At 38.0% G+C, this 26,179-nt stretch overlaps 1 protein-coding gene across 2 annotated transcripts in view; it reads left to right on the top strand.

Annotated features, from left to right (window-relative positions):
- Positions 1–26,179, top strand: part of bcar1 (BCAR1 scaffold protein, Cas family member) — a 143,036-nt gene that overhangs the window by 64,705 nt on the left and 52,152 nt on the right. Inside the window, exon 1 of one of the 2 annotated variants that reach the window (XM_052152509.1) lies at positions 20,524–20,793. The exons of the other annotated variant lie outside the window; for it this stretch is intronic. Coding sequence (XP_052008469.1) covers positions 20,782–20,793 — 12 coding nt within the window. The 5' untranslated portion in view covers positions 20,524–20,781. Of the gene's footprint in view, positions 1–20,523; positions 20,794–26,179 lie in introns of those variants that run through there. 2 annotated transcript variants of the gene reach the window in all.

Here is a 26,179-nt window from a genome sequence, read left to right as displayed (position 1 = left end):
GACTCAAGCGCAGAGTGTTATAATGGGCTTTATTTAATAGATACAATAAGAAATAACCAACAAAAACAATTCCGAATGAGAAAAAACCGACACACCTGATGCTGGGCTGGAGCAGGAGACCAACAAGAATCCAAATGAAACAGAGAACATGACTTACAGACACGTAACAGGAGGCATAAACACAAGAAACATCCCACAATGAACTGGCAAAAGACAGAGAACAAAGGGAGAATAAATAGGAGAGAAATAAAGAGTGTAATGAAAAGGGGCAGGTGAAATTAATGAAAAATAATAAAAAGGCAAACAAGGCAGCAAGGTTTTACTTAATACAGCACAGACAAAAATGCACATGGCAATGAGAAAACACAAAGCCAAGTGCACTCACACAACACTAGTGTCAGGATCCAGCCACAAAACTATCAACAAGACCAACTGTAGTGGCAGGATCTTGACACTATATACACAAGACAGGCACAAACACAGAAAGGCAGGTGATAGGATCCAGACTCAACAAAACATCAGCTAGAGAGTTGGGATCCTGACACTATCCCCTCTGCACTGGAGGACTTCCAGGCATCTCAACCTGAACAAAAGACAAACAAAAACAGTAGAGAGGCAGATATTTAAAACAAAACACAAGCCCAAACACACAAGAGGGCGGAAACCAGGTGTGATATGGTAAGATCCACTGGCATACCAACCTTCATGACCAAGACCGGGAGAGCTTCTGGCAGGGGAGTAGCCTCTGTGGCCGGGAGTGCTGGTGGAAAAGGAACAGCTCTGTAGCTGAGAGCGCTGACAGTGTCAGAGGAACGGCCTCTGTGGCCGGCAGCGCTAGTGGCAGGGGAACAACCTCTGTGGCCGAGAGCACTGGCAGCAGCAGGTGAACGGCCTCCATGACCAGGAACGCTGGCAGTGGCAGGGGAACAGCCTCTATGGCCGGAAGCGATGACAGCGGCAGGGGAACGGACTCTGTGGCCTGAAGCGCTGGCAGCTGCAGGGGAATGGCCTCCATTGCCAGGAAAGCTGGCGGAAAGACAGGGATAAGACCACACTGGGAGCTGACCACTAGTGAGGGATCAGGTTAGGAGGTGGCCACTGCCAAGAGACCAGGCTCGGCAGCAGTGCCTGTAGATCATCTCTTGTTGTGGATGAATTGACAACAGCAGGCTGAAATCCAGCCCAACTGTAATAATGAGGAAGTTGCAGGTGAAATCTCTGACATCACTCTCCCCTTACCTGAGGGAGTAGAGCTGGTTAAGCTGGATCAACTGCTGGCTGCTGGAGCTTTGCTGGCTGGGAGATGGGAAAAGGAAGAGGAAGATAACACCTCCGCTGAGTCCAGTACTGGCCAGTTCATTCTGTCAGGTGTAGTAGCAGGAAGGACAGGACTCAAGTGCAGAGTGTTACAGTCAGCTATATTTAATACAAAAAAATAAGCAAAAAAAAAAACAAAACTGCAGACTGAAGGTGGAAAAACACAGCTCACCTAACAGGGGACATAAACACATGAACCATCCCACAACAAACTGGTAAAAGACAGAAAACAAAGGGAGAATAAATGGGAGAGAAATAAGGAGGGTAACGAGAAGCGGCAGGTGAAACTAATAACAATGCAGACAAGGGGGCTGGGTGTCACTTAAGACAGCCCATGGCAGTGAGAAAACACAAAGTCAAGTGCACTCACACAACACTAATGTCAAGATCCAGTCACAAAACTATCAACAAGACTAACCAAAGTGGCAGGATCCTGACACTAGATACACAAGATAGGCACAAACACAGAAAGACAGGTGACAGGATCCCAACACAACAAAAACTCAACTAGAGAGTGGGGATCCTGACAAAAGTTTGCTAGGTGACTATAGTGTCCATGTTGTCAAGATCAGTACAATCATCCATCTCTTACTGATCTTTGATAGATAGGATCTAGAGCGCTGAACCGCTCATCTGTAGGATCTGGACTCTTCTAGAGCATCGTCTTCTTCCTCCAGAACTGCTGGTAAGGACTGATTGCTGCAGTGGTGCCACCTGCTGGCTAGGGAATGCAGTTGTGGCTAAAACATTTAGCTGAACTTTGGCTTTGATTGAAGTTAACTTAATACCGTATTCTTGTTTTACGTATATTTGAAATGTTATTTTTATACAAAAATTAGACTGAGATCAAACAGTAATTGACAGACACCCCCCCATGCATTACCACTGCCGACCCCTTGTTGAAGACCCCTCTTTTAGACTGAAACAAAGGCACCTCTCAAGGTCAAATAGAGGCATAACTATACTAAATTGGGGACTTTGCTTGTGTGTGTTCATGATTTAGCACCAAGCTGAATAACATGGTTGTTTTCCCCTTTCCATTTATCTAACCACCAGTGCAGTTAGTGTATAATGAGTTATTAGCTGCTGGTCAGGCCTTCATTTCTAGCGCTCCAGGCAGCCTTAGAGCCGAGAGCTTCTCGGGAAGTGATGGTCTCTGAGATGACCTCTAAGTATAGTATCACTAAGCAGCTAGGATCTGATCTGCTCATTAGAGACCATTATATCTAGACTCTGACATACTAACACTCATAATTTAGAGCAGCGGTTCGAGAACTGGTGGGCCATGACCCCAAAATGGCCAACAAATCTGTTCTGATGGGGTTATTGACAGCAGTGCAAAAATAATGTGAAATGCAAATAATAAAATGCAACTAACCATATAATTGTGAATAGTTTGGATTGCAATAAATAAATACAAAATAGGCAACTATCAACTTTTAAATGGCAGGAGAAAACGCATCTCCTAGGCTATATTTTGTTGTTGACTTATCCATATTACTTGATTATATGGCTAATACTAAAAAAATATTTGCATAGTGTTTGCTCCATGCTTTGGGACAGGCAAATAAATCTAATTCATGCTGTTATTAATGCATTTACAAAAAGTTCCCATGTACTGTAGTCTAGAACATGTTAATAATTTTGCATAGTGATGCTGTTCATGATAATATTACTACATTTAAATGTCTGATTTTAAGCAAATGTTTGTGTATTTTTGAAAGATACAATTTTGTTGTATTTTTTTTTTTGGGCCCTGCGATGGACTGGCGACCTGTCCAGGGTGTCCCCCGCCTTTCGCCCAATGTTAGCTGGGATAGGCTCCAGCCCCCCGCGACCCTGTACACAGGATAAGCGGTTGACGATGGATGGATGGACAATTTTGTTGCTGTTTTAGGTCGCCACTTAATGTCCAACGTAAAATCTGGGTCCTGAAGGAAAACCTGTTGAGAACCACTGATTGAGAGTGTACTGTCGCTGTGCCAGCTCAAATACACTTATGAGAACACCAGCTCAATGTGACCTTTAACCTCTACCACAATGATGATATCATCAATGGAGAACAAGGGAATGATGTGTGGTCCAACAATACTCTTTCCCACTTACAAAATTGCTTGGTTGGCTCTTAAATGCCTGGTATTTGGCTTCATCCTGTAAACCACTCATTTTTCAGATCTCTTGATAAATGGGTATTATATTTCACTAGTGTGCACGGGTGTCAGTGACCACGGGTATCAGGCACTGTACTTCAGCCGGGGTAATGGATGTGCCCCCAGGGGGTGGTTGGGAGGAGAGGTCAGCTCACCCGACCCTGGCACTGCCCTAAACCACCGACAATACCATAACCCTTTAGACCCTGACATCACAGTGTCCAAAAATGTCTGTTTGTCTCCACCAATGTTTGTCCTCTTCTCTAATGGAATAAACAAAGTTTGTTATACCATATGATAGCATGGAGAAGAAAATAGAGAGATGAAACAATGGGAGGGCTCAATGAGACACACTTCCCTGCCAATCCTTTTCTTCAGTCTCTCACACAGATCTATGTGATGATTATCTGCGGGTCATTAGAGTTAATAATTTCTTCTGACCTTACTGAACTCTATAAATGCCACTGCACTACAGCAGGACAGACAAAAGTGTCAATGTAATGAAACCTGTAGTGTTTCATCCTTTCAGTTTGCAGTTTATGTTTTAAAGATGCATTCTATTGTCTTTGATCTCTTTGAAGCCTTATACTTGTTATGAGATTTAAGATCCATGCGTGATCTTGAAAAATGTTCATGTATAGAGTGGTGAACTGCTCTCACTGGAGCCTTATCAGTGTCTGCTGTCTTTGAGTTACGTGGTATTGTAGTGTAACGGTTAAAACCAAGAATTGATAAAGGTTGTTGGTTCAAACCACACAATGAACAATCAATGAGTTACCATTGTGCCCTTGAGCAATGCACTCAACTACAGGTTATGCCAGTGGCACTATCCCTGTAATTAGTGTAATAAGTTGCTTAATAACATATTTGTGTCATCTTAATTAGGGGATTTCAAACTTACTGATGCCAAGGACCCACAGATATGATAATAATCTTGCGGGGACCCCTTCCAAAAATATAAAAACAGCTATTTTCATGTATAAAGACCTGTTTTTAATGTGAGAAAAATATTTAGTGTGATATCCTAAGTAAAACATGTTGTTTGCAAAATCCAATCCAATGACATTCATATTGTCATCGTGCTAAATCCAAAACATATTCAGTTTAATTAAAATGTTATCTGGAAGGGTGATTACCACCTCTTGAGTCGCAAATTCGAATCCAGGGCATGCTCAGTGACTCCAGCCAGGTCTCCTAAGCAACCAAATTGGCCCAGTTTCTAGGGAGGGTAGAGTCACATGGGGTAACCTCCTTGTGGCCGCTATAATGTGGTTCGCTCTCGGTGTGTCACGTGGTCAGTTGTGTGTAGATGATGCGGGGAATAGCGTTAAGCCTCAACATGCACTATGTCTCCACAATAACGTGTTCAATGGGCCACAAGATAAGGTGCGTGGGTTGTTGGGAAGAAAATTAAAAATATATATATTATCTGGAATATATTTGTATTAAGCCCTGCGATGGACTGGCGACCTGTCCAGGGTGTCCCCCGCCTTTCGCCCAATGTTAGCTGGGATAGGCTCCAGCCCCCCGCGACCCTGTACACAGGATAAGCGGTTGACGATGGATGGATGGATGGATATTTGTATTAATTGAGAGTGTATCTTTCATTGAGTAAAATAATCACGATTAATCTCTTTAGAAAGAAGAATGAAATGGCCAAAAAACTTTCTTTCTTTTAAATTTTCTGTGGACCCCCAGCCTTGGATATCCTGGATATGAGATTTGAGAGAACAAAGTGTTGTATGCAATGGAAGGGAATTCAAAACTTTGAGTTGAGAGAAACCAGAGACTGCAGTATCTGACCTCATAATTGAACTTTGATATCTGCCCCTTTATCTCATACTATTTTTATTATTAGTTATTTACTGCTGTGGTCAGCCATGACTGATTTCAGCATGCCAAGCCATCTCAACCCCTGACAATATTAATACGAATATAAGAATACAAACAAGAAAATCTAAGAATACATTCAGACAAGAGTGTTGGATTTTGCCAAACATCATATCTCACGGTACACCTGAATGTAACTTTGAGAATCAATATTTGACAGTAAAGAGTAGCATGAAGAGTAATTAGATAAAATTAGGCAGGAGTCAGACTGTGTAGAGACTCCTAATGAGATTACATTAGATGGCAGTAACTGATGGCCTGTCAGCTTTGGCTATGTTGGGCTTATCTCAACACTTCTCTTAGACCCTTATTACCTTATCCAGACCCCTAGGATGCAGAGACTATGTCTAATACACTCTCTCCTTTACTCTCAAAGGCAAAGATTTGAGAAATTTGCCCACTAGCTGTGGTGGCTGGTGAATGCCCAATTCTGTTTTTCAAATACAAACATATGCAATAACTATGTAAACACACAAAGACGTCTTTAAATGGACAAATAAAACACTGTCCTTGGCCTTGAAAATTGACTTGAATCTCTTATTGGTCTACATTAGTTCACTATCCATTAACACTGTTCTTTTTTGGAAACTAGTTTAGGCAGCCCAATGCAGCCCATGTTTGGTTTCCTGACCTACCTCTTTATGAAAAATATAATAGAAATAATTGTTGTTGTTCTCAGCAATGACATTTCTTGTCAAATGTCATTCCCACATGTCTTACAGGTTACGTACCACATTGGCTGGTTGCAAAATGACATGCTGTTGGGCACTTCGTTCAGGAGCAGGTTTGGTTATTAGCAATAATTAATAAGATAAAGATCATTATTATTTATTAAAATCAATAGAACATTGATTGGAATCAACATTAGCTTATTAATCCTTCAAATCAACAATCATCAAAGATAACTATCAAAATCAATAGAATATTAATTATTATCAAAGACAACTATTAATTATTAAAATCAATAGAACATTGATTAGAATCAACATTAGCTTATTAATCCTTCAAATCAACAATTATCAAAGAAAACTATCAATTATCAAAATCAATTGAATATTAATAAGAATTAATATCACCGGGGTACCACCCTGGAATCAGGGACTAATAACCAGACAGTATAACAGTCTCAATATAGGATTATTCTCTTAGGAAAATCAACGTCCGGAGAACATCGACATTCAAAAAGAAAAACAATGAAGGCTTGAATCCAAGCACTGACATCCCTTGCCAGCCCTTGACACAGGTGCATGCAAAACAATACCAAAGCACTTCTCTTTAAAGTATAACAAAGTTTATTGATGCAGTAATATCAATTAATAATCAATACAATGTAGTCGATAAACTTCCAATGGTTCCCACAGGCTGCAATCAGGCTTTATGACTGTTGTCTCCTATCTGAGTACATGAGGCCCAACAACGCCACTGCAAAAAAATTACCTGCATACTAGAGCTGCACAATTTGGGGGAAATGTCATATTGCGATTATTGAGGCTAATATTGCGATATGCGATTGTGATATAATAAACAAATAGTATCATGAGTCAACTTGCTTGGTTATCAAGGAAAATGCACACATCGATTACTGATAATGCTGAAATGTGTATTTCTCAACTCAAATATACAAACTAGCAACAACTATAAATGCAGTGTTTTCAAATTAAAATATTTTTACAAAATTAAATAATAACATTTACTGCAAACTTGTTATTTTCTCAATATTACACCTAAATAAAATGGAACAATAAATAAGAACATTTAATCAGGATGTAACATAAACTCTTTTGAAAAGGAAACTGGATATAAAAGTGTGGTTCACTCAAACTGTTGTTGTTGTTGCTGTTGTGTGTTTTTTTTTTTTAAATGACCAACTGGTATTTCTAAATCCTCATTCTAAAAAGTTCTACTTACCGCTGGTACCTCTTGTCCAGTGTGTGGATCATTTTCTGAAATCCCACTTTGCTAACGGTGCATCATGTCTCTTTATATCTCTGTGAAGACTTGTCATATGGCGTGACACTCGCAAACACATCTGTAATTGTGCTTTGTTTTGTTTGGCTTACTGGGCTTTTTAATGTAGTTTTAGTCAATTAAAACTGTTGACATTTTAGTCATATTTTAGTAACATTTAGTCACATTAATATTTTAGCCACTGAACACTGTAAACATTTTAGCCATAAGAGTATTATTGATAAGCATTTGTCAATCTTGTCTATCCAAAACCAATATATATATATATATATATATATATATATATATATATATATATATATACATGTATATATACACACATACACACACACACACACACATTTTATTGTTGTTGTCATTTTGGTGTTATTTTTCACATAAGATTGATCTTATGATGATCTCATCAATGATGCTACACGTTGCAAGCTGCAGACAGCAGGGGTGAGAGACAAGCGTCTCCGTGTTAGAGTGCGTATCAGCTGGCGGAACTCTCTCCCGGTCTCGACTTCCGCTCAGATTGTGTCTCTTCCGGCGACTGGTTGAAGCGGCTCTGACCGCACCGAGAATGACAGTTTTGGAGTTTGGGTTTATTTACATGGCACTCTCCCGTATTATATGAACTTGAATTAAGGATGAAATAAAGATATATTGCCAAGCTGTGATCTGTGTTATTTTTTCTGGCCACCAGTTCAGTGTTGGTCTGCTCGGCGTCCATCTTCACCTGATTTCCACACTGAACACCGGAAACTCACATGACATGACCGCACATGTCACTCCCTAATCTGAGACTGACTGGTCATCTTTTTATTAGCGGTGTAGAAAATGGGCAAACAGCTCTCAGAGAGAATGTGCTGTCACGTCCACACATGCACTTATTTATTTAATATAATCACAGCATTTTGCTGTCATATAATCGCACAGGCTGACATCGCGATTGCGATATGATTCATCGTGCAGCACTACTGCATACTGTATGGCTGGTGGCGGGTGTTAATTCCACACCCTGCATACACACACGCATACTGTAAAATACATTAGACTACAAATAAACAAATAATGTTGTGCTTCAAATCATTTAGTTTATATCAAACGCTTTTATTCTCCCCAGATACCATCTAACGACTGCCACTCTCTGATTACAACTGCATTTTTTGTTGTTTGAAGCCCATTTCCGAAATTGCAGGGATTCGTAATTAACCTCAAGCTATCTGTAAGAGATCATAATAACACTGTTAATGTCTGGGTAGAGTATTACCTCACAATTATTCTGACAGATCTTTTGGCAGGAGCAGCATAATTAGAGCTGTTGTTGTGGAGACCCTTGTTCAGCTCAGTTTTATGGATGAGGTTGGGTTCAAGTAGAATGGGTTACTTGGACAAACCCAGCCCATATGAAAACATTCCCCTTCCTGGAAGTGATGGTCAGAGAAAGTGGCATTCTGCAAGGGTTAGCAACACATTCCTGCATTCCACTGAGAGGGGGAGGGGGTCGGCTATCACTGAGTCTGTCTGAGTAGACTTGTTTGTAGTTTCAGGGTGTGTTTTAATGGTTGCATGTATATCTCATTGGTCTCTTTTTCTGAAGTCTAATTTTTGTTTTTGTGATTAACATTTTTTATTGATTTTTCAAAACAAAAAAAGCAAAACATTTATACAATGAATCAACATTAACTCCCACTACTACTCCTCCTCAATCAAGAACTCCACCCGACCTTACATAAGTACTCACATATTCAGTGAATAAAATAAATAAATAAATAAATAATAAAAATTATATATATATATATATATATATATATATATATATATATATATACATATATATACATATAATTACATACAAAATACATATACATACACATATAATAAACATACAACAATAAACTATACCTCTCTCTCCACAGACCCACTCCGAGAGCCCCCCCAAAAACATAAAATATCTACCTCATTTCCCATTAAAAGAATCCCATATCCCCAGCATTCTACACGTTACCTCTTCAAAGGCTGACACCCTTCCCATCTCCTCGCACCACTCCCGAATTGAGGGTGCTCCCACCGACTTCCAATCCCTTAAAACAATGTTCCTGCCTATCATCGGACTAGTGAGGACCCAATCTTTTATGTATTTGTCACGTACGTTGACGGCGTCGTCCGATTGGCAATGCCAGCAGGTGGGTGTGTCTTTAAGACCATGCCTATACAGTCTGGAGGGGGTTCAATAGAATATATGTAGAATCTTGAATTGTATAAGTTGCACCCTTGCATCTCTAGATTCAGATTTTATGTTTTTTAGAATCCCAGCCCACTCTCCATCCTCCAATACCAACTTAAAATATTTCTCCCATAATCTCTTGATAGAGGTTAAAGCTCCATTCCCAGACTCTGAACTAGCAGGGAGTAATACGCTGATGCCTCAGCCATATTCTCGAGGCAGCATGTCATTTGTTGAAATGTAGTGTGAAACATTTACCATTCCAAATCATGGACTTCACTATGTTATCAAATTGCTTAAAATAAGAGAGGGGGACATCTCACATCTCAGGGAGTGACTATAGCACGTAGTTTAATTTTGGAATATGGTAAATGGTCTGCACTTATATAGCACCTTTTTAACATTAACAGTATTCAAAGTGCTTTATACTGTGACTCATTCACCCATTCGCACACACATTCATAAACCAATGGCGGGAGAGCTGCCTTGCAAGGCACTAGCCTGCCATTGGGAGAAACTTGGGGTTCAATGTCTTGCCCAAGGACACTTCAGCATGTGGAGTCATGTGGGAATCGAACCGCCAACTCTGCGATTAGTGGCCGACCCGCTCTACCACCTGAGCCACAGCCGCCCCATGAATGCAATAAACAATAAACTATTTTTCCACATTGCTCGAAAATATTTTTTTTAAAGGGTCAAAATGTACTCTTAACTAAATCAGGGAATAAAAATAAAATACCCAAATACTTAATGCCCTTTTTGAACCACTATAAGGCGCCCGGCTGTAAGGTCACTACTGGACAGTACGCTGTGAGAGCCAAAGCTTCGGATTTAGCCCAAATGAATTTGTATCCTGATAACTTGGAAAAGGAATTAAAGTTTTGTGGAAGCATAGATCTAGTAGGGTCAGAGAGAAATAATAAATATAATCTGCGTAAAGCAGAATCTTATGCGCCACACCTCCCGCAATCACCCCTGGAAAATATCCTCCTACTAATTACCCTCCTGCTAATGGTTCCAGGGCAAGATAGAACAAAAATGGGGAAAGCGGGCAACCCTGCCGAGTGTCCCTATTCAGAGTAAAATAATCTGAAATTAGTCCATTTGTTTGTACTGCTGCTACAGGGTGTCTATAAAGTAATTTAATCCAACCAATAAATGTACTTCCGAACCCATACGTTTTCACCTGATCAATATGTATAAGAGATGTCATAACTTTACTTAATCGGTACGCCAAACTTTTTGACAACATTTTTACATCTAGCTGGACCTTTTTAAGAATCAGGCTGATCCAGGCTTGTGTCATGGTTGGGGGAAGCTTTCCATTCATTATTGCTTCCATATAAACTTCTAACAAAAGTGAAGCCAATTCAATAGCATAAGATAAAAAATATTCAGTGGCAAAACCATCTGGCCCCGGAGCCTTGCCTGTAGGTAAGGCCTTAATTACCTCGTCAAGCTCCTCCAAGTGTTCTCAGAATACAGATCATTTTTTTCTCAGCTGTTTAGGGAGTTCATATGGTTCCACACATTTTCTAATGTCTCAAGATAGAATTCTTTAAAAGCATTATTAATATCAATTAAATATTAAATATTTCACCACCAGCAGATTTCACTGAGGGAATGGTAGAAAAAGACTATCTCTGTTTTATATATAAGCCAAAAGCTTCCCAGCTTTGTCCCCCGACTCAAAGTATGACTGCCTTGCCCTGAAAAACAAAAACTGCCAAGTGAATAAATGTAAATGTAATCATTCCAATGTCCCGCAAAAATACTCCACAAATCAAACTACATTTAACAGGAGGCATAAGCACAAAGAATGAACAGATTCATCCACAACTGTCCAGAAGCAGTGTTATTCAACAAATGATGCTCCAGCCGCTAGGCAGAACCAACACAAAAAGAACCAAAACAGGTGTCCGGGTTCCTCGGATGGTCAAGAGTCAAATTCACTCAGAGGCCACAAAAAAATAAAAAATACACCATGACTTACTCAGTCCATCTACTTTATTTAAGACATCATTTGTGTGGGCATGTAGATATGTTGTGGTCATCCATAGTGTCCATTCTCAATCTGGTCGGGAACTTCAGTGAAAAGTGATCTTCCATCAATGGAAAAGGTTCTCCAAAAAACAAACTCCAGCCGCTTGGTGGAGCCAATGCAAAAAGAAACAAAAATGGTGCCTATCTTCCTCAGACAGTCAAGTCAATATACAGTGAGTCAATCCACTGACATGATAAACACCCAATGGTTTACTCACCCATTGTTTCTATGAAGGACAGTGCTTTTTTGGGTATAAAAATACTTTGCAGCCGTCCTTGGTTACTATTCTCAGTTTGGCTGGAAACATCAGTACAAATGCGAAGGGAACAAGAAAATATTGTAATTCTTCCAAAAACGCTTTCCTTTGCTCCTTGCCTGGCGCAACACAAGATCTTTATAGGATGATCTCAGAAATTTGAATCGATTTGATCGTGGGACTCTATGAGCTCGCTCGATTTCCATCTTATGGCCTGTTATTTTGAGCAGACTCGTGAAGAGCTCATCCAGGGATTTCACCATATCTTTGCCTTCTTCATGCTCAGGAATTCCAACAATCTGTGCGTTGTTCCTTCGGCTCCTATTTTCGAGATCTTCCGGTTTTTCCAAAATGCGTTCCAAGTCTATTTTGGTCGTGAGTGGATTAGCAGATAATTTCCTTTCCGATGACTCCAGATAATCGATACATTTCTCAACATCTGCCACTCTTGAAACCAACTCAGAGAATTTTGTTTCCATCGGCGTAATCGATTGACATATTACAGCGAGATCAGCAACAATCTTCATCAGCATCACCGACATGATGGACAGTTGACGCTGAATTTCCATGGCCGCGCCATCCAAATCGTGTTCCCAGTCTGCAGGCCCGTCAGAGGTTTCATCTTGAGCACATAAGTGTCTTTTAATGTCTCTAGAGCCTGATGATTTTGACTTCTTTTCAATGTTTACCTCAAAGAGCAAATTAATGGATGTATCAAATTTCTCCAGATTATAACATGAAAATAATTTATAAACTAGCAAAATGCACAGAGCTCATCGCTCACACGTCCGCTCCTCGCATGGTGTCACGTGACCTCCTCTGAAGTCTAATTTAACGGTTGGTTGCAACATTTTGAGCAGAATTATTAGTTATTTTAGTGGATTTCCTGCATTAACCTCAGATTCAGATATTTGTGCTTTTCATCTTTCACATTGCATGTTGATATTAGACACACTGAAGAAGATCCGTGAAGTTATCATGCTTGTGCATGTATCCACTTTTAAAATGTTCAGATTGGGCAGTTATTTCCTTTTAAAGTCACTTGTAACCTGCAAAGTTTAAACTCTTGTTTTAGTGCAGTGGTTGATTGACGGACGGATATGATGCTTTGCTGCTGTCCTGAATGCATTTAGGACGGATTAGCATTTACACCTCAAATGTGATGTGGCCACACTCGTTTTGTGGTTTTTGTGATCCCTTCACAAAACGTTTTAGACTCCATTTAGACCCGTATTTAGCGCTGACCACTTTTGATCAGGTTACTCGAAACGCATCTAATACAAGTGTAAACGGGGTCAATATTTCCAGTTATTTTGCCTATTTTTTGCTCTGCTAACGACAATAGTTCCAAACAAAGCCAAAGCAGGATTAACTTGTTGTTGCATATCACTAAGCAACTCACAGACTGGCAGCCTTTCTGGAATGCTTTGAAACTGTGAACAAACAGTTAAGCATCCCAGTGCTGTTGTACTAAATATCAGCACTCTTGGAATGCTGCTTGTCCAATCTAATTAGAGAACTAACAGTTGTATAATTCGCTTTACTGTATATAAAAACTGTAAAAGTCAACGGTATTTCCTCATGTAAATAGCTAGTTAAATGTGTGTGTGTGCGGGTTTGGGTGGTTTACGAGGACATTTTATTAGGTTACAAACTGGTAATTACAAGGGTATTATGCTATAAATTTCTAGTGTCTCCATAATTCAAATCACTTAAAAAACATACTAAACAATGTTTTTTTTATTTTTATGTAAAAATGCAGAACATTTTTTGTGAGGGTTAGGTTTAGGGGATATAATCTATAGTTTGTACAGGATAAAAATCATTATGTCTATAGAGATTCCTCATAAGGATAGCTGCACCAACTTGTGTGTGTTTGTGTGTGTGTCTGTGTGTGTGTGTGTGTGTGATTGAGAGAGCGAGAGAGAGAGAGAGAGAGAGAGAGAGAGAGAGAGAGAGAGACTTTCAGATGGAAGAGCAACATAAAACAGATTGAAATGAAAAACTAAATCAGTACCATCTAATTAACCAAGGGGTGCACATTTTTATTTATTTCTCTCCTCCATCTCTACCACCTTTTGTGTGTGTGTGTGTTGAGGGGTAAAAGAGGGGAGTGCTGATTGGAAGAAAGGCTTTCTGAATTATTGAAAGTGTGTAGCAACACACACACACACACACACACACACACACAGATCCTGAGGGATTGTAATATCCCCAGCGCACTCTGATTATTCTCAACTATACATAATGCCATTTACTTCCTGCCACATTAATGCTAATCTTTTTATTGCGGTGAGATTGAGAAAAGTGAGTTAGTCGGCTGGTGCTGATGTTGTTCTATGTGAGTGTGTATGTGTGTGTCTGGTTGTTTTGCGTTGCACACACCATAAGTCTAATCTTTGCAACTTTAGATGAAAAGAGAGAAAGACTGATTCACTTAGTGATTTTTTTTATCATCTTAAAGTATTACCATGACTGATAAGAGGAGTAATAATGAGAACTCAAATATGCAAATAAACAAACAGAAATATCTGTGGAAATAACTTGTTGGTAGTAGTCTAATCAACCCTTTTACTCCTGATGTTTGCAAAGTATTTAAACGGGCATGATTGAGATTGTGAGTGATTTTCATAGGGGTTAGATCTTGTTTTTTCCTGTTCTGTACAGATATAAAGTGCTTATCCTCTATTTGTGGGATAAGGGAAGAGCACATTTACTCAAGAGAAGGATTTGGAAAGCTGCTTATCCTGTCACCGCCTTTGATTCAGTGTCCTGTAGGGCAAAAGCTTGTCCTGTTTTTGTGTCTTCAGGTTGCATTGCTCAAAGATTTTTCCATCATTTAACAAATTTTAAAGACATTAACGGATATTTTAAAATGTAATTTTGACAGATAAAAAAACAAGATATTTGTCCTTTAGCTTTTCCCTGTTTTAGGAACATTCCCAAGAGCATGCTAATATGTATTAGAAGTAGAGAAAAGGGGGAAAAATACATTTTTAAAGTGCCCCCAAGAAAATAGACCTGGATAGAGGATTTGGGGGATAGAAATGCAAGATTGCTAGTGTATTCCAATGGAATAATTCATATTATAATGTTCATTACATTGGGTGACTAGATTGTAAGACTGAAATGTCTGGCTTCTTTTTCATAATTCAAGAGAAGAATACAAAAAAGCCCAATAGCTCTTTTAACACATACCTTGGTAAGACAAAAAGAGCTCTTGCCACAGAAGTTCTTATGATATCAATGCAAAAAAAAAATACCCAGTATTACAGTATTTTTCTGACAGATTAAATATAGAGCATGTAGGTAAATGTACAACCCAGTCCGTCAAAGTGACGAATGATGAATATTTGTTCTGCAATCTCTGACAATATTTTTGCTAATACATGTTTGTTATCCCTGTGCTTTAAAGCAAGGTTCGTGTATGTGTGTATTTGTGGTCTAGCGTGAATGTGTGGCAGTGGGGTTTTTCCATCCGTCATCATAGGCAGTTAAAAGACTTTGGTGAAAAACTGCACAGTGGTCCTGACAGTCCCAACAAAGAAAGGAACTCTTTATTCCTTTGTCCTTCAAAGCTGCATGAATATTACTATTAGCTGGAGGGCCGGATGTCTCAATACAAGGATGTGCATTGTTTTTTTCACTGAGCAGAGACTCAAGCAGTGCATCATGGTCAGGATGCTGCTGGTGTTGCTGTTCTTAGTTCTTGGATAAGTAATTCTTGATGATGTGGCCCCAAAGAATTAGGTGACCATCACAGCCCCTCATTCAGACAGCGTGTCATTTGACTTTGACAGTGATCTTGCATCTAAGGACAATTATAAAATCATTCATACACAAATTTTAAAACCTTAAAGTTGATCTCAGATTAACTTTAAAAGGCCACTCAAGTCAATTCAAGTTCAAATATAATTACCATATTTTGGCCATGTCACGATATTTGTGTTTAAATTATTAGGTAAGGGATCATTTGCGGTCAGTCAGCCAGTCGTTATCGCAAAATAAACCCAGACAGGGTGATCAGGACTCAGACGTGGCTGCTTACCAATGAAATAATTCAATGGACATGAAATAAAGATTTGTAGTTTGACAGCACATTATCTCACTTACTACACTACTACTTGCCAAATAAAATGATTATTAATTTAAGTTAAAATAATTTTACTAGCTGACTTGTATAGTTTGTAGAGTGATATAGGAAAGATATCTCACAATACACAGATGAACAATGAAATATAACTTTATACAGCCCTTATTCAGAAATATCAGACTGTCATATGGCACAATTGACCAATCAGAACTGAGTTTTTAGAGCCATGTAATAAAAAGGTAAATATTATATTTTGCTACATATATATATATATATATGAGATATTTAACTTTAAACCGATGTATTTCAATGAACATGCCTTCATCAGGGTTAAAAGAAATCCTTTAAATACAAACTAAAAGTTTCAAGTTAACATCAACCAACGAGTTTGTTAGAATAAACAGGAATGTGTGACATTTATCAATGAAACAAAAACACACAATAAAATTAATGTTACGGAACCTGACAATGGTAAAACAACATGCATGAATTCTCTGTATTATGTTAGATCCAATGTGGAACACGTGAAATAAAAACAATAAAAACCACCAGGAAATAAAAAGTTTTAGTTAAAAGATGTTAATGACCAACTCTTCATTCATCCATCGAAGAAAATTTACTTTCAAATTTAGATTATTGTTATTTGTGCCATTCTTGCAAATCTAGTGTTGGAAATTCTGCCCATTTATGAAGCATAGCGCTATTTAAAAACAAATCATCCTTACAGGTATATCGCTGTTCGCCTTTCCATCAGGAGTCTACATCAGATTCTTCTGGAAATGGCCTGATGCCAACAAATCCCAATGGAGATGTTTTACAGCTTGGAACTGCTCAGAGAGTGGAAGTAAGCAAGTTAGAGAGAAATAGAAACATAACCTTGATTCATAGGGAAATGGGATTTCCATATTCACAGTCACTGAATGTCCTAAATGCTTGGTCTGTTCTGGGGTGGCCCGATCTGATCTGGCTTGGCTGAGGCGTGCATGCAGGCTTGTGCTGAATCTCACTGTGGCATGCGGGGGGGGTCATAGAGGCCACGGGCCAGTATTTGAGGTTCCAGGTCCGAAACACTGCCAGCTGGATAACATTGTGTGTAGGTGTGATGACCTGACCAATCCAAGACTGGGCCACTCAGATACAATGGACCTACTGTTCCACACACTCAGAGCCATGAATACTCTCAAACAGAGACAGAGTACAGTAGACATCAATTCATGGCAACATGCAGTGGCCCCAAATATATTTGGGCACTTAAACCACACTTAAAAATGTATGAATATCTCTGCATAATATAAATAACAAAATATCAAATCAGGTGGCATTTAATTTAAAGATGGCACCAAAACATTTTTTCCAAGCAAATTCTTGAAATTTGTATACATTTCACAAAAATAAATTGGACAGTAGAAACATTTATTTAAAATTAAGACATAAACTATAGGTCACTTTCTGGTTCTCAAATGTTAGTGGAACATGTCCATATATAAAGTACTCTACTTTGACACTTGTGTGAACTTATGGGGAACTGACTTAATACATTTACTAAAAACAAGCTCAACACCAGTTGGCTAAAAATAATTGCAAACATGTGATATAATGCAATGAAATTCATACATTTTAAGTGTAACCTATCTGATCCAAATGCTTTTTGGGGCTACCGTAGCTACATATTCTAGTGATTGAATTTCTAATACTGAACAGTTTCAATCTTGACTCTCTGTAAGTGGTTGCAGCAATCTATTACGAACTCATTTTCACCTCTCTAGTGCTCTGTGACAGGCATTTAGGCCCCTCAATTCTAGAAAACCAACCCCACCCACCTTTTCTTTCTGATATATAACAGGATTGTGATTAGTGGGTGCTGACTGAGGGGGCTTATTATCTGAAGAGCAAGATTTGGTGGGGTGCTAATTGAAATGATGGTGGATGTGATAGCCTAATCTCTATGGTGACAAAATCCGTGCACACTTTCTAATTTAAATTACAGCTCTGATGCCACTCAGGCTTAGCAGACTGCAATAAATAACAAAAATATCGAAAACATCCCAGAGAATGTTAGTTGAAGAGAGAATCTTGTCTTAATCATCAAAATCTATCTTGCATAGCCGCCACCCCATAGTGAAAGATGACGTGCCGTCCAATTGTCATGGAGACCAGACACAGCAAACTGTGGCCTGAAAAGACAGCCACATCGTGACAATAAGGGCTTTAAATTCCTTCAGCATTTTCAATTAGGGGGAATCTGGGTGAGTCAACTCTAGTCATGCTCTTTAATTCTTGGCATCAGCTTTCCGGTGATTATACATGTTTAGGTATCATGGACTTTTGATATTGGGGAGACCGGAGCAAATTGTCACAATTATTTCTGCAGTGTATATATATATTTTTTTTATTTTCATAGATTTATTTTTGAAAGTTAATTTATGCATAGCCACATTCATTGAAAAAATTCCACTATTATTTCCCAGGAATAAAGATACAGTTCATTGAACTTAGTTGACATTTTGTGACAACATGCCCCAATAATGGTGTTGGGTGATGGAGCATTGCTGTTCAGCGGGGTTCAGGTCTGAGCTTTGTGTAAACCATTTCTTTATGAACTTTGCTTTATTCACACAATTCTCTAGAATGATTTTGTATGAGGTAGCGTTAAAGGAATATTTCAGATTCAATACAAGTTAAGCTCAGTCAACAGCATTTGTGCCATAATGTTGATTAGCACAAAAATGTATTTTGTCTGGTCCCTCCTTTTCTTAAAAAAAAATAAGTCTGGGTTACATTGAGGCATTTTAAATACTAACTGTTTCTAAAATGTAGCTACAAGACGTAAACAATATGCATGTTAACATGATTTAAGTGTGATAAAATAGTTTACTAACCTATAAAATAATATCAAGTTTTAAAACTGACTTGCCATGATTACATAATGCTGTAAACCTAAAACTCTAAAACGACAGTAAAAACTACTAATTAAACCGCTTTACAGCTAAAAAAATACACAAGTATAAGCTTCACATTTCTGCCTTTAAACCTTCTAAAAAAAGATTTCCATTGTAAGTGCCTCAATGTAACCTTGATATTTTCTTTTGTATTTCTTAAAGGAGGGAAGAGTCTAAATAATTTGTGGTAATCAACATTATGCCACAAATGTTGTCAATTGAGCTTAACTTGTATTGAACCCAAAATATTTTTAAAGATTTTTCTTCAGTGGAATTAAGGGGGTGTCCACATTCTTTTGGACATGTTGTGCATCTATCAAACAAAATCTACAAAACATATTGCAAAACTTCAGCACAAAAGGAGAGAATATTCTCTGGCAGGACAGTTTAAGCTCTGGAATACTACAATGAAATACTCAAGCTTGGCTGTCTGCTACCTTAGTGACCTCTTGCATGAGCTTAGCACTAGGCAATGGGACGATGTCATGGCAGTTTGAGGACTGCATAGTTCTACTCTGTCACCTCTCAAACAAACTCTCTTCTGTGGACATGATATTCTTTTCAACTATCTTGAAATCACAGGATCCATTAGGATGCATTGCTTTAGCCTGTTTACATTGATTTAAATGTGGATTCCAATATGACCTCCTGACCTGGCCACTCCCTCACGGGAGAGTTGGAGAATGATGTCATTCTTTGACATTCATCTTCCCAGTGTGTTGTGAAACCAAAAGCAGATAGTAGAGATCAGCTTGTTTTACAGTAACAAACAGGCATTATTTATTCAGATATCATTCATTTCTGCCTAAAAAAATGCACAAATACATTTATATGCGTATTTTCTGTAATATTACTGATTGTAATACTACAAATGTTATACAGTAAACCAACCTTACATGTTTTGGGTTAAATAAAGCTTTGGTTTATGTAAAAGAAATATGTTTATTTCATTCAGTGTCTTTTCCCCTATAATTTATGAAGATAGAAATAGCTAAATTAGTTTAAATGGAGTCAGATAATGAACTGAGAACAGAATTATATTTCTGTGACTTGTTAAATTAAATAACAACATACAATATCCCCTTAGGGACCAATAAAATGTCTATCCATCACAATCTAGCTAGTTCTTTGTTTTCTTAATAGTTGTCATTTTACAAATTCAGGTCATCTACACTGAAAATTTTGAAACAAGGTTAAAAAAATAAATGAAATAATAATGATAGTAATAACAAACAAAAAAATGTATTTGAGGTTTGCTTTCCATTTACAATCCGAGGAGATTGGTTTGAGGGCATTTATTTTAAGTATAAATTTACAGAGCAACAAAAACTAAGCAGGAGAGGGAAAACTCAAGGAGACTCAAGGAAAGGGTCTAGACAAAGCTGTGGTGTCAGGCGGTGTGTGTTTGTGTGTGAGGGGTACAGAGGATAGTAAAAAAAAAGCTAATGTCTCAGGTCTCCAGAGAGCCTCACTAAACAATCCTCACAGCCAGGGGGAGGAAGAGTGTAAGGCTCATTAGCATAAGAAGAGAGAACTCAGCCAATCAGGAGCAGGGAAAGGAACAGGGAGCGTGTCAGGTTACTATATGCATTTTTCCCTCCTCTTTCTGTTGTAGAGGGAGGGAGAGAGAGCGAGCAAGAAAAAGAGAACAGGATGGACACAGAGAGGGAACAAAAGTCAGAGCGAGTGAGAGAGATAAAGAGCAAGAAGTATATGGGACAGTCTCATTCTTGCCCTCTGAGATCACGGAATTGGAGTATGTGTTAGGAGCTGCACTCACTTTCTGCCTGACAGAGACGCCGAGAGCATTTTACAAAGAGGTGGACGGTCTGCTGGAGTTTTCATTGGGGGTCAAATCTCAGCCGGTTTAGTGCTGTCTGGAGTCCCAGTGACTCACACAGCAGGGCTGAAAATGAATTATCTGGTGAGTGTGTGAATGTATTTGCTGTTGTCATTGTTGTGTGAAAGCTTAAACTTGGCTATATGCCCTAAGGTAATGTTTTTGGGATAGATAGAGGAGTTTGGTAGTGTCTTGGAAGAAAACAATGTAAGAGTTGTGTAACATTAATTAATCTTTCTCAATTTTAAACTCTTTTATAGACCTACTGTGTCTTTAAGTCTTTATAGAACAGGTTCATATTCTCTTGAGGTGTTTATGACTGGAACAGATCAAAGCAACTAAACTTAGAGCAAGAAAATTCTCTAAAAGGAGGCGATATCACATTCTGTACAGAGGCTTTCACTTCACACAGAGCACCATGGTATATAGCTGTGCTGTTTGAGCTTTTTAAAAATGGCTTTTTCTTGAGGAGCAGTGAGTTTTTAAAGCTCAGGGGAGAGTGTGAGAAACCAGGCGTAGAGGGAAGGAATGGAGCCATGCCGCTGTGAGCTTCTCTGCTGACTCATGAGAAAGCTGAAAGATTAAGGTTTTATGGAAGGGAGCAAAGGGAAAAAGGAAAAGAAGGAAAGAGAGAGAGAGAGAGAGAGAGAGAGAGAGAGAGAGAGAGAGAGAGAGAGAGAGAGAGAGAAATGGGAGAAGAACAGGGTGAAGTTGACAAGGCCAGGGTTTAGGCTGGAACATTAGTTCCTTGCTATTGTTTAAAAGTATTGGCACTCATTCAGCTTGTAAGAGTTGAGTATGACACAGGGCTTTGGTATTTGGATGTGAGAGTTGGGCCATACTGTATTTCCGTCTTGGAGGAATCTGGATGCTGGGATTCACCCCCTGCAGAGACTTGGATATTCCCAGAAAATTAAAATGGACCTGTATTGAAATGTACACTAATGGTAACTGTCAATTATTAGCACAATGAATATCAAAAGTGTGCATTCAAAACTGAAGTTTACAGAGTTTTAAAAGAAGTTTGGTGTATTTGAATTCAAATTTTAAGATTGAGGTTTAAGTTTCAGTAATATCTTGTTGCAAATTCTGTGTATTGTATCATGAGGCTTTTCAATATAAAATAAGACACTACAAGTGTCTCACAAAGGTATAAAAGCTGTTATCTGTCCTTTTTATTTTTTATATAGTGGAATTTTCATTTGATAGTCTGTTCAAACTAGCTAGTAGAAGATTACAAGGGTGTCGTAAAGGTCTACAAGACGTTACTGTTACGTTTCAGTTTTACTATGCAGTGGAAATATACAATGTTACTTTTTGTTTAAAATTTTTATTCAGTGGAAATTTGTCAGTTTTATAGTCAGTTGAAAGTAACTAGCATAAGATTCTAAAAGAGTGTCACGATCTACAAGATTTTACTTTTCACTTTTATACATTGGAAATTTGTCAGTTTTATAGTCAGTTGAAAATAGCTAGCATAAGATGCTAAAAGAGTGTCACAACGATCTAAAATACATTACTTTTCACTTTTATACATTGGAAATTTGTCAGTTTTATAGTTTTTGAAAGTAGCTAGCATAAGATGCTAATAGAGTGTCACAACGATCTAAAAGACATTATTTTTCACTTTTATAAATTGGAATTTTTTCAGTTTTATAGTGTGTTGAAAGTAGCCAGCATAAGGTGCTAATAGAGTGTCACAACAGTCTACAAGAAGTTGTGTTTCCTTTCCTTTTTATTACACAGTGGAATTTGTAATTTTTATAGTTTGTAAAACTAGTTTGCAAAGACTGAATAAGAGTGCAACAACGGTCTACATGATGTTACTTTTCACTTTTATACATTGGAAATTTGTCATTTTTATGTGTCACAATGGTCTACAACAATTCGGGTCACACCCCCCCTTTTAAACAAGAAAATCTTTTTCACTTTATTATAGTGGAATTTGTCATTTTTTAGTCTGTTAAAACTAGTTAGCAAAGATGGTATAAGAGTGCAACAGCGGTCTACAAATCTGTTGAAACTAGGTAGCATGAAAAGAGTGCTACAACGGTCTACAAGATGTCACCTGTTCTTTTCACTCTATAAAGCCAGACTCATAGTCATTTTAATTAGCTGAAAAGCATCAGTAATTTTTTAACATTTAGTTCCAAAGGTGCCCTTTTACAAAAAGTGAGAGTTCTGTCAAACTTGCTCTCATTATTTTAATATGCAAAATGAGATTTGTGGTAAACTCTTCATTGTCACCAAAGGTTTGCTTCAGGTTCACCACTACTAGAGAAGAGCTGCAAACTTCTGGTTAATTTTTGCAATGGATCGCAAGCTTATTTGCATGTGAAAATAATGAGTAGGAAAGTTTGCAGCAAATTTGCAGCAAATTTGCAGCAAGTTTGTCAGAACTCTAGATATTTTGTAAGGTGGCCATTGATGGAGGTGGTTAGTTGTGTTCACTTGAATGTGGTTTTAAGTAATTGAGATCACTGTCGAATTGAGGCAAAGTGGCTGAATCAGTTACTAAGTAAAGAATGTTGACTCACCTTGGGTTTGGTAAGAGGGTCTGAGAAGGAATCTTTAAAATAGAGAAAGATGACAGAAAAGTGTCCATTTTCAGAGGACAGCTGAGTAACCTGAATCAATCTCTCCCCAGCATTGGCTCTCTGACTCAGCCCTGACTCATGCCCCCTCCTCTCGAAATTCCCCTCATTGGCCTTAACCCCACCCACCCTCTCCTTGGAGGTCTGATGGACAGGACCTGCTCCTCATCCTTTTCATTATCCTCATAATCATCCACACATTATGCATGTCAGCATTAGGTTTTGTAGAAGTTGTCCTTCAGTGCTGATCTGAGAACAGTCTGGTTAATTTTCCTTATTACTGTGAACAATCTTGTGTTATTTCATATTAAAATGACTAATTCATCACCTTTAGTAACACCACGCATGTGAAGCCTACATATTGTGGTCCAAAGGTATTTCAAACTCTATGAGACAAAATATATGGAAGTTTGACTAGGGTGGGATTAGAACAAAAAAGGTTAGCTAATGTGACCTTTGTTCATAATTTAGAGTTGAGAAGATATCAGATAAATACTTGAGCCAATACTTGAGTAAACACACGGTTAGAGAATAATAGTAACCCTTTACATTAAGGTTCCATTAATGTTAGATAATGCATTAGGTATCATGAACAAACAATATATATTTTTTACAGCATTTATTAATCTTTGTTAATGCTAGTTCATAAAAACAATTGTTAATTGTTAGTTAATGTTAGTTCATAGTTCATTAACCATTATTAACATATACAACATTTGGTTAATAAATGCTGTTGAAGTATTGTTCATTGTTAGTTAATGTTAATACATTTTGTTAACTTATGTTAGCAAATGGATACTTATCGTAAAGTGTTATCAGAATACTAGTAATCTGGTGTTTCTCTGTATCACAGTGCACTAATTCGTTATTTGGTCTATATTTTCTTTACGTATATGTTCTATCACATGGTCATATACAGTATGTTACATGTCCACTACTGTTAACAACCAAATATTAGCATAGTAGTTGAATTAATTTATGGTTGACATTTTTAAACTCTCTTGTGGCCAGATTTCTAGACATAGTTCAAGCCATCTTTAAAAGAGAAAGAATGACAGCAGTTCAGATAAAGGATATGATGAGTGGCACATTTAAAGCAGCCACTGGATCTCCCCAGAGAAATTGTTTTAGTACTTAGAAGTTGTTCTTTCATACCTCTGGAGACTTAATAGAGTTCTCAGTCTCATTAAGTGTGTTTCATTAAAGTATCAACTTTGCTTCAGATGTCTCCTAAAATTCTTAAAATAGGAACAAATGAGGCGATTGTAAACACAGTATAGACTTGAAATGATTGTGGATAGCCAGCATGAATTTGATGAGAAATGTTTGAGTTCATATTGAAATCTCTAACTTTGATTGTCAGATTGTGTTATCTTGGCAAGTCGGATCACAGTTTTAAAGATTACTTCTGAAATTCTAGAAGATATTTCTGTGGTCTTTTTCTCAGGACATATATTTAAAAAGATCCATTTGCCCTCCATTTTATCTCAATGCTACAACTGAAACTCTCTTGTCTGTTGATACATGATCAGTATTTATTTGCAGCCAGAGCTTAAAGTGAATATGATTCTGTACCTCTTAGCATTGTAACCGAATTTACAGTATATAGTACAACCTATAGTAACTTATTTCAAAGAGTTCTTCAATGATACAACATCAAGGGCTTTAACACACAATTGCCAGTGATTTTTCATAAGATAATGAGATGATCATAATCTTTTTTAATAGCTTTTTTTTTACACTTTGTGCAGTCATGTGCATTCCATGTGCAAACTTCTCTTCCTGTCTTTGTATCTGACTTCTCCTTGAGGAGTTTTTGGCCTCGCCACTGTTATTGAACTTGCAAAATGATTGTTTGAGGTCGCAGTGACACTCATTGCTTGGAATTGTTTTTTTTGTTCCATTAAAGCCTGTCATTTTTCGATTTATTGTTTGGGATAGGGAAGATTCTGGACATATTTGTGTAGTGATGAAGGTCCTTCGCTCAGGGTGAAAAGGAATCTTTAGCACACACTGCAGTCCATACAAAATTGTGTCCTTGTTATGATCACATTTATCTTGTTTTGACCTTTCCAGCTCTGTAAGTCTTTAGATTTACAGAGCGCATCAGCGCATCTGCATTGTGTTGGTTTGGGGAAAAAAACTGGCAGTAAACCAACACTTAGTTTTAGCCTGTAGCTACAAGAATCAGAGCTACTATTTTGAAAGAGGGTGTTGCAATCTTACCCTGCCAGGAAAGGAGGGGCTGATGAGGTGTCTTTGTTTTTTCCTGTCAACACGAGAGGGATGGTGAACGAGTGGTTGTAATGTGCATTGGCATGCAGTTTTGTTACTGGGATATTTTTATTAGGATTTGCTTATAATAATGGGATATGCCAATGTGATTTCTGACTGCTTGTGAAACATTGCCAAGGATGCACCAATTAACAGTGGGGTCAGCATGCTTTCATGAGTGTGTATGAGTGTACTGAGTATGTGCTGTTTGTATGAAATACAAGAGGTGTACACTATGAAAGTATGACTGTGTGCAGTGGGTTGTAAATAGTCTAATGTAAGGAAAGAGGGTTAATTATTGAGTAATGTAAAAGGTATGGAATGTTTCAGCAATGAAAAGATAGGCCTAGGCTTGCACTGAGAACACTTATTTGCAAGCACACACACGAACACCTAGCGTGTGTGTGCACACCATGGCACATCTAAATGGAGATGTGCCATGGACATCTCTTGTTTTTAAATAATAATAATAATAAAATAGAATATGAATGTATTATTTATGAATAATTTTTATATGTTTCTCAAAAAGAAAAATAGAAAACAAGAGATACAGGTTTTCACAATGAAATCCCAGCCAGAGCAGTAAAGCCCTACTCGCACTG

The sequence above is a fragment of the Xyrauchen texanus genome, chromosome 21 (assembly GCF_025860055.1).
Source record: "Xyrauchen texanus isolate HMW12.3.18 chromosome 21, RBS_HiC_50CHRs, whole genome shotgun sequence".
Lineage (NCBI taxonomy): Eukaryota > Metazoa > Chordata > Actinopteri > Cypriniformes > Catostomidae > Xyrauchen > Xyrauchen texanus.
Note: the sequence above shows the minus strand (reverse complement) of the source record. Positions and strands in the feature narration are given on the sequence as shown.